An 8,663-nucleotide genomic window follows, 5' to 3' on the forward strand; every position below is an offset into this window, starting at 1 on the left:
ATGAATAAATAAATATTTTTTTCAAAAAACGAAAATTCCCGTTACTTTTTGAACACACCTCGTATATTTACACCTGCAACAATTTGATGCATCAAGTAAATTTGATCTTACTGGTTCAGTTCACTTGTAATGTCATGGTTAGAGCAATCACCCACTGGTGAAACTCTTTCACAATGATTTAATCACAGCAATAGATCTGTAGGCCACTTCCGCTTCAAGCGACAAGGAGGATTGTCTGGAAGGTGAGGAGAGGAGAGTTGTTAGAAAAAAGGATTAGGATGGAGAGCTAGGAGGCCGTGAAAGTTGCGGTAGCGAGACTTTATTAGGTCAGTGACGAAAGGGATGTGAAGGTCAGTGTGTATTGTAAGGTTAGAAATGAAGTATGGAGCATTCAGGATTTTTCGTACGATTTTAGACTGTAGTGTCTGCAGGCGTTTTGGAGTTACGAGGGTTTGGTTGAGCCCCACTCTTCTGCTCCGTATGTCCATATGGGTCTTAACAATGTCTTGTAAATTGTCAGTTTGTGATTCAAGTCGAGTTTAGATCTGCGGTCAAGTAGTCTAGGTAAGTAGCTTGTAGCGTCTGTTCACGTCTTGTCGTTTCAGTCGAGTATGCAGGTTCCAGGTGAGTCTCTTGTCAATGTACAGTCCTAAGTATCGTACTACGTCAGCTGGAGGAATCGTTACACCGTTCAGTTGAACTAGTGGACTCGCAGATTTTCGTAAAGTAAACGTAATGTGCACTGATTTTTTGCTCATTAATTTTTATTTTCCATTTGACCGGAACCAGGTTTCGAGAAGATTTAAATGGATTTGAATGTTCTGACTGGCTTGTACCGGATCGGAGTGGAATGAAAGAATAGCAGTATCGTCAGCGAATGTTGAAATTATTGTATTTTGGGATAGAGGTAAGTCAACAGTATATAAAACAAAACTTAAAAACCAAAAACTGACTGCAAAATTCAGCCCTTCAGCAAACCAATACTTCAGTTTCATTCGTAATGATCCCTTATAGTCCCATTTTTTTTTTTTGGAACCTTCAAAAATCTATTGTGCGCCCTTTACTGATTCTAAACGCATTCATACCGCATCCCCTCTCCAATCCAAGATATTAAAAATATCCTGGTGACTTCGATTATGGGTATCACAGTCAATTAGGGGATGTGTTGAAGTTTTTTTTGCAACTCTCCAAAGAAGCTGTAGGCACCATCTTGTTTCAGACTCTCTGATGCGTTTTAAGTGATCTCTGTGTCGAGGATGCTCTCCGTTAAGAAACCCATCATTCCATGGAATTTATTTTTTTACTCAGGCTAAGGTGCGTCTCGGATCTTTACTGGCTTCAGTCGCTAAGACAGATCTTCGCCCTTCTTCTGTCATTTTCCGCTTTCTCTTCATTGACTGATCTCCCCTGCTCTCAGTACTCGCAAGACCCTAGCTCCGTAAGACTTTTTCTTGTCCACAAAATTAGAATCAATGCTTACAGGGGGGGCCAGAACCAATAAACTGTTAAGATGAATAAAATAAAGTAATAACAATAATAATAATCCGGGCGCCAATAACCTTAGATGTTGACGCGCCTTAAATCATTTAAAAAATAATAATAATAATAAGATCTAAAATTAAAAGTACAAAAAAAAGTTCAGTGTTTCTCTTACCAAGTCCACGAATTTGTTTCAATTAGGTACTTCATGTCTGTCCGTCTACCCTAATTCATTTACAAATGAATTTTATTCTACTAAATTATACAGGGTGTTTCAGGGTTAAGTGTTCTAACTTAAAATATGAATTTAAGACCTCAAAACAAGAAAAAATTTTCCTCTGGAGGTATGCCCGTGAACGCTTTGTTTATGAGATATTCACGTCTAAAGATTTCCATTTTATGAATTATTATTAGGTAGGTTATAATAAAAAAAAATTAATAGTGTCTTCCAACTACTTCATTATTAGAAAATAATGACAATTAAAAGTAAATAAATAAATAATAAAGAAAATGAGGAATCGGTATCTTTCTTCCACAGCAGCAATAGCCGAACGGCACTGGATTGCTTTTATTGATTCAATTACTCTTCTTCTTAAAGAATGAAGATCATTGACCGGTATTTCATAGACTTTTCCTTTAATGGCACCCCAAGCAAAAACAATCCATTGGTGTCAGATCTGGAGAGCGTGCAAGCCAAGCCGCTGGTCCTGCACGGCCAATCCATCGATTGAGATAATGTTGATTTAGCCACTGTGGTGGACATCTGCCGTAATGTGCTGGACAACCATCTAATTGAAACCATGAGTTCCTTCTGCTTGAGGCGGAACAACTTCAATCAAAATGTAATAATCATAACTAAGAAACTGCAGAAATGTGTCCGCAGGTGGTAAGAAATGCGGATAATATTGTCTAATATCCCTAACTAAACATTGCACAGAAACTCATGCTGAAAATGCTGCTCGCGAATTGCCTGAGGATTTTCGAGCATCCAGAGATGATAATTTTTTGGTTGAACATTTCTTGTGAATGTATGTAGCTTCATCGGTCCAGGGAATATGACGCGAAAATTATGACTTAAGAACAACTTGATTTAAACTAATCGGAAAAATTTCTTTGGCAAAATTCTTGAGGTAATAAATGTCGTACCGTCGATAATGCTATGGATGACGTCCATCTGCAGAGAGAGTTCTCCTTACTGTAGTTGGCGTAATATGTAATTCAGCTGCAGCTCTTCGCACACTGGCAGACGGATTATCATCATTTTTGTCGCACTCCTTTTATTTTATAAAGGGCCAAGAGCTCCTTCAGCACATTAAAGTGGAATTAAAGCAAATGTGCTAGTTTCTCTAAGACGTTAAAATGTGGACCTAAAGATGGTGTTGTAAGGTAATCTTTTATTCGGAAATCGCCCGGAATATTCACGACGGGCAGCATTGCAAAAACCATACACAAACACCATATCGACATATTCACTGTTAGAATAAATGCGATGCATAATGACAAAAACTCTGTAAAAGAGTCAAACTGATAAATGTTCTCGAGAAAGAGTTATTATTTAGAAAGTCCACAGTGCAAATTCAAGATGGTGTTATTCCGTAAAATGTCAATATTGGTATGTGCAGTTAGAGACACAAGGTGATTTTAGCAGTAATACAATCAATTTATTATTCGTGCTAAAATCTTTATTGGCCGTTTAGGACCGGCGGCTTAGCCTGCATACCTCCAGATCTGACACCAATGGATTGTTTTGCTTAGGGTGCCATTAAAGGAAAAGTCTATGAAATGCCGGTCAATGATCTTCATTCTTTAAGAAGAAGAGTAATTGAATCAATAACAGCAATCCAGTGCCGTTCGGCCATTGCTGCTGTGGAAGAAAGATACCGATTCCTCATTTTCTTCATTATTTATTTATTTACTTTTAATTGTCATTATTTTCTATTAATAAAGTAGTTGGAAGACACTATTAATTTTTTTTTATTATAACCTACCTAATAATAATTCATAAAATGGAAATCTTTAGACGTGAATATCTCATAAACGAAGCGTTAACGGGCATACCTCCAGTGGAAAATGTTTTCTTGTTTTGAGGTCCTAAATTCATATTTTAAGTTAGGACACTTAACCCTGAAACACCCTGTATATCAATGCAAAGAAATGAGAAGCTTATCTGATAATATGCACTTGAAAAGCTGATAATTTACACTTGAGAAGCTGATAATTTACACTTGAGAAGCTGATAATTACACTTGAGAAGCCGATAATTACCCTTGAGAAACTGATAATTTACACTTGAGCAGCTGATAATTTACACTTGAGCAGCTGATAATTACACTTGAGAAGCTGATAATTACATTTGAGAAGCTGATAATATACACTTGAGAAGCTGATAATTACACTTGAGAAGCCGATAATTACCCTTGAGAAACTGATAATTTACACTTGAGCAGCTGATAATTACACTTGAGAAGCTGATAATTACACTTGAAAGCATATTAAAAAAAAAAAAAATCAAAGGTAAATTTCAGAATTCTTAACTATTTATTTAAAATAAAAAAAAAAATAGAGAAAAATTGATGACCGCATCTACTCAACCAAATAGTTTTCTTACTATACCGCATTTTATTGCCCGCTGATTGGTCGGTTACAGTCAAAAAGAAAATGATGAAAAAAAAAAAAAAACTTTTCCGTATATTAATTGTGTGATTAATAAATTTCTCATTCTTCGGACATTTTACTACTATTTGTTTTATTGGAATCTTGATCTTCTAATTCTGAATCATCGTCTTCATAATCATCATAAAAATCTGTTAAATCTATTGGCGTTGAATCTTTTCTTTTCACTCTAGAATTACGTGTGTAATCTTCTAATGTAATCGGCACAACGACACCATCTTTCTCTGCTTCTTCGCGTGATTGTAAAACCTATTAAAAAGAGAATAAGTTTTAGTAAATAATTCATCTAAAAATTCATACTTACAACTCACAAGCTTGCACTACTGTTTTCAATAATTCTAACTTATACATCCCTTTTTTTTCATTCACAATTCAAAAACTAATATTGTATCGTTTGTACACTACGTTTTAATTGGTCTCTTTAGATTGAAATCGATCTCTCACTCCCCAAAATGCCTAAAGATTTTGTATAAAATGATACTAACAATAGATACATATCTAAAATGCTAGTTACTTCTACTATTATACGTTTAAAATTTAGATCAGTTTATTTTTATACGTCAAATAATTGTTTCAATTTCTTTAAAATAAAATAATCAATTTTTTTGCCTAGTCTAAAATGTTTTTAAGGAAGTACTACAACATTTAAACTCCTCTATGGCTAGAATTCCCAAATCTTCGGAGTAAGAATTATCGTTGACAAATTTTATAAAATTAAAATGGACACTACATTATTTTCTTACTTCTTTATTCTATGCACTTTCTTCCTTGAGGCTCAATAAACTTTTTAAATACTTCATAGACAGAATGCTGGCGACGCCCATGGTACTATTTACGATTTTATAACCTTATATTTTTGCAATAGACTTTACATAAAAAGGTGTAGTATTATTCCACATAACATAGATCGCCTTAATCAATTAGGCATTTTGTAAAGAACTAGCCATTAGATGAAATGTAACTCGGTAACGTGAGCTAACCATAAAGAAATTTTTTGGAGTGCATCTCGAAAATTCCTAGATAAAAAGAAAAAGTGCAAAATGCATCTAAGGAAGTATTTTCGATTGAGGAATTTTAATTTTACTGATATTTTACTCACACTCAGATCTTTTTCTAAAAATCACTTTATTTAATTCTAGTATTCTTAAAATACGCATTTTAGATACAAATTTGAAATAGGTAATATGAGATTATCGTAATATTTTTCTACCCCTATTAACAGAAATTAAAAATACCTTCGCTAACCTGTTTTTTGATTATTTCTTCATATTCTTTATCATTTCCTTTAGAATCTTTCCATCGTCTATACATAACTGATGCATCTACATTGGCTGGTGAAAATGTATTTGGTTCGTTTAACAGTGATATCACACTAAGTAATATTGTCCTTACAGTTTGTGTAGGATTCCATCGTTCACACGGCATTTCACCAGATTGTGGATCATCTATGGGCGGATGTAAAATCGATATACAAAGATCACCACTTTGATATACATTCGGATGCCATACTCTAAAAATTTGTAAATATAATACCTAATCAGTAAATCCAGTAAATTTATAAAAAAAATGTTTTCTTTTTAAATAAGAAGTGCTTACTTAGATAAAAATTTCATTGTTGGCGGAGAATAGGGATAATCTGGGGGAAATTTCATTCTAGCTTTAAAATAGCCACCCTGGTATAGTGTTTCCGGTGGTCCAAATATTGCTACTTCCCATTCAAACAAACATTCTTCGTTCACAAGTTTCACCTGCAACAGAATTAGATTAGATCAGTGTACCATAATAATGGCCGCTTTTGTTATTCTAAAATTTTGATTAAACCACGTTTTGAATACACTTAAGTTAGACAGAAGTACAGTACAATCAATAATCAATCCCTCAGCTAGTTGTTGGGTTAAATTGATCTTAGCTCAGGATTAAGAGCACAAGCAAATTGTATTACAGTACACCCTCGATTAACCGGGCAGACCTCAGGCTGTACCCATCCCGGAAAACTGAAATCCCGGTTAAACCGAATACACAGGATTACATAGTAATCAACACTTTTACCGAGAGGTCTTTGAAAAACTCCGAAAAAGGATCCATTCGTGTGAGACCAAACATCATGAAGAAAGTGGGTGTTGCATCATGATAATGCTCCTTGTCACACAGCAATTTCAATAAACAGAGTTTTTTGGCCAGTAAAAACATTCCTGTGGCTCCTCAGCCTCCTTATTCTCGCCTGACTTGAGTCCTTGTGACTTTTTTTCTCTTCCTCAATTAGTTAATCAATTTGTGCAGTGAACTACTTAAAATATAACCCGATAAATAAGTGTTACGACATTTTATTTACAGAAATCTCTTTGGCAAATTTGCTAGTCAACTTTTACAAAAAAACAGTTTTAGGTTCAAAATTTTGTACACTTAAAAATGTACTTACTTGAAATCCTTCAATAGGTTCTAGCTGAAGACTTTGATATTCCTTGGCTAAAGCTTTCAGAGCAGAACCTTGTTGATTGCTAGTACCTTCTTCGCACATTCTATGTAAAAACATAAAGTAGAAGGTACTTTAAGGAAGTTATTTTATATCTATACTGAATGTCTATTAGAAAATCACATTCAAAGTATAATGCGACTGTTAAATGATAGGAATTTTACTTTCAAATCATATGTTTTTACAAAAAAATATATATACATATATGTTGCAAATGCTATTAAGATTAAAATGATGTTAAATATTGAAATGATTGAATACGATTTGGGTAATCAAACAAAACCTATGTGAAAACACGCATAAGACTTTTAGTTTTACGTCAATGATCACCATAGTAAATAATTTGGTTTCATAGTTTTGGTTCCTTAATGATACCTCTTAAACAAAAGAGGATTATGGTTTCTAGGCTGTGAAATCATCACATTCAGTTGATAAGCGTGCTTATCTTCTTCCCTAGCGAGAACATACACTTTCCATCATTTTCAAATAACGTAATCCGAACACAGTTCCTTTAAAAAACAAATCCTGAAAAAAATGATATCGCAACTGCACTTTATTCTGATCTCCTTCAAAAGATATTCAATCAGTATGGGTATTCAAACGATCTAGCCTTGTAAATACAATTAATTTACAATCTGGAGGGTTACGAATGTAGTAGACCATTTTTTTTTTTAAATAAATAGTTTGATTGGCAAATAGTTAAGACGAATATTCGGTCCCAGTTGATGTAATTACTTAAAAACGAAAGCTACGTCATTTGAGAATTGTATGAACTACCAGATTTGTTTTATCATATAATCGTAAGAGTTTTAGATTTAGTTTTAACGTAAACAAAAATGAAAATTAGTATATCTACTCACCTTTTCATGTTGATACCTCTATTTTCAGCAGGACACTGTAGAAAGATACCCAATTTTGGTTAATAATTTATTCTAGGTTTCACCACTACACTAATTCAAAAAAGTAATGGCTGAATACTAAAAAGCGCGCGAAATTTTTTATCAAATTGTACAGCCTCTATTGTACAATGTGAACTTGTGAACACATTGAATATTTCTAAAGTAATTCCAAATTATTTTATACGTATCATTTAAATATTTTGTATAATTGTTCTTAAAGGATAATACACAGTTTTTTATTTTGTGACAAGTTAAAAACATAATACGTATTATGAAGAATATTATTATTATGAGGCACAGGCAAAGCATAACTTGTTTTCAAATTCAAAACTGAATAATCACTTGGATTAAATTAAACTAAATATTTGAAAAATATTTAATTTAAGTGAAGTAATTAACGTTAAAATTCTTTCATGGCAGTCACTAAAATTCACTAAATTATATTTTTTCTCAAGAGACCTAACATAACTCTTATTATTTTTTTCGAAATCTCCACGCTATAACAATCCCACTAAAAGAAATAAAAATTGGGGTTTGTTCACTACTTCTTGCACTACTTGTCTCGCAGGTTCATAAAGGTGGAATATAATGTAATTGCACTGTAGTATCTCAAATCCAACCTCTCCTCTCAAAAAAACACATCTTGTCAGCGTTACAGGTTTTTTTTTTAAATTAAGAACCTATTGCTGAAAATGGCTGATTAAATGGCAAAGGTACATCAATCAGCAAATACCCATCATTTCATTATTACTTCGGCTATTGTTGTATTTATATTTTATTATTATTTTTTAATAATTAATATTTTTTTTAAAGTGCTGGCAATCATTTACAAAAACAATAGACCGCAATATTTAATCTAGAAGCATACATTTCTCACGTGGAACCCACACACTAGACTTAAAAGACAAGCAATGGCGAAACTGCTTTACAGACTACTTGGACGACGCTCCAAATTACCCATTGAACTCAAACGCTTAATATACAGTACTATCCTCAAACCTATGTGTGGACTTACAGACTAGAGCTGTGAGGTTCAGCCAAAATCTACAAGCATACGGACTGTGCAAGACATTTCAGTCAAAAACTTCTCCGACAGATTGCTGACGCTCCTTTCTACGGTGACTACGAGTAACCTTACT

At 33.5% G+C, this 8,663-nt stretch overlaps 1 protein-coding gene across 2 annotated transcripts; it reads right to left on the reverse strand.

Moving 5' to 3' along the window:
• Window positions 1-4,035: 4,035 nt before the first annotated feature.
• On the reverse strand, window positions 4,036-7,630 carry LOC141458300 (ubiquitin-conjugating enzyme E2 R1-like). Of its 2 annotated transcripts, XM_074136078.1 has the most exons (5): window positions 7,486-7,630; window positions 6,572-6,671; window positions 5,749-5,900; window positions 5,398-5,662; window positions 4,036-4,401 (listed from the first exon to the last, which is right to left on the reverse strand). In XM_074136078.1, exons 1-5 carry the CDS (start codon window positions 7,491-7,493, stop codon window positions 4,195-4,197), a joined length of 732 nt encoding a protein of 243 aa, XP_073992179.1. In that variant the 5' UTR covers window positions 7,494-7,630; the 3' UTR covers window positions 4,036-4,194. The 2 variants fall into 2 exon arrangements, with proteins under 2 accessions (XP_073992179.1, XP_073992178.1); XM_074136077.1 differs by lacking the exon at window positions 7,486-7,630 and having other exon boundaries at window positions 6,572-6,809.
• Window positions 7,631-8,663: the final 1,033 nt, after the last annotated feature.

The sequence above is a fragment of the Rhodnius prolixus genome, unplaced genomic scaffold (genome assembly GCF_049639745.1).
Source record: "Rhodnius prolixus isolate KJV_2025 unplaced genomic scaffold, Rpr scaffold_5, whole genome shotgun sequence".
Classification (NCBI taxonomy): domain Eukaryota; kingdom Metazoa; phylum Arthropoda; class Insecta; order Hemiptera; family Reduviidae; genus Rhodnius; species Rhodnius prolixus.

Coding starts and splice junctions, on each gene's coding strand:
- LOC141458300 (XM_074136077.1), bottom strand. CDS start 6,685: ATGTTTTTACATAGAATGTGCGAAGAAGGTACTAGCAATCAACAAGGT. Junction 5,901..6,571: donor AACCTATTGAAGGATTTCAA/GTAAGTACATTT, acceptor ATTCTGTTGCAG/GTGAAACTTGTGAACGAAGA. Junction 5,663..5,748: donor ACAATGAAATTTTTATCTAA/GTAAGCACTTCT, acceptor ACAAATTTTTAG/AGTATGGCATCCGAATGTAT.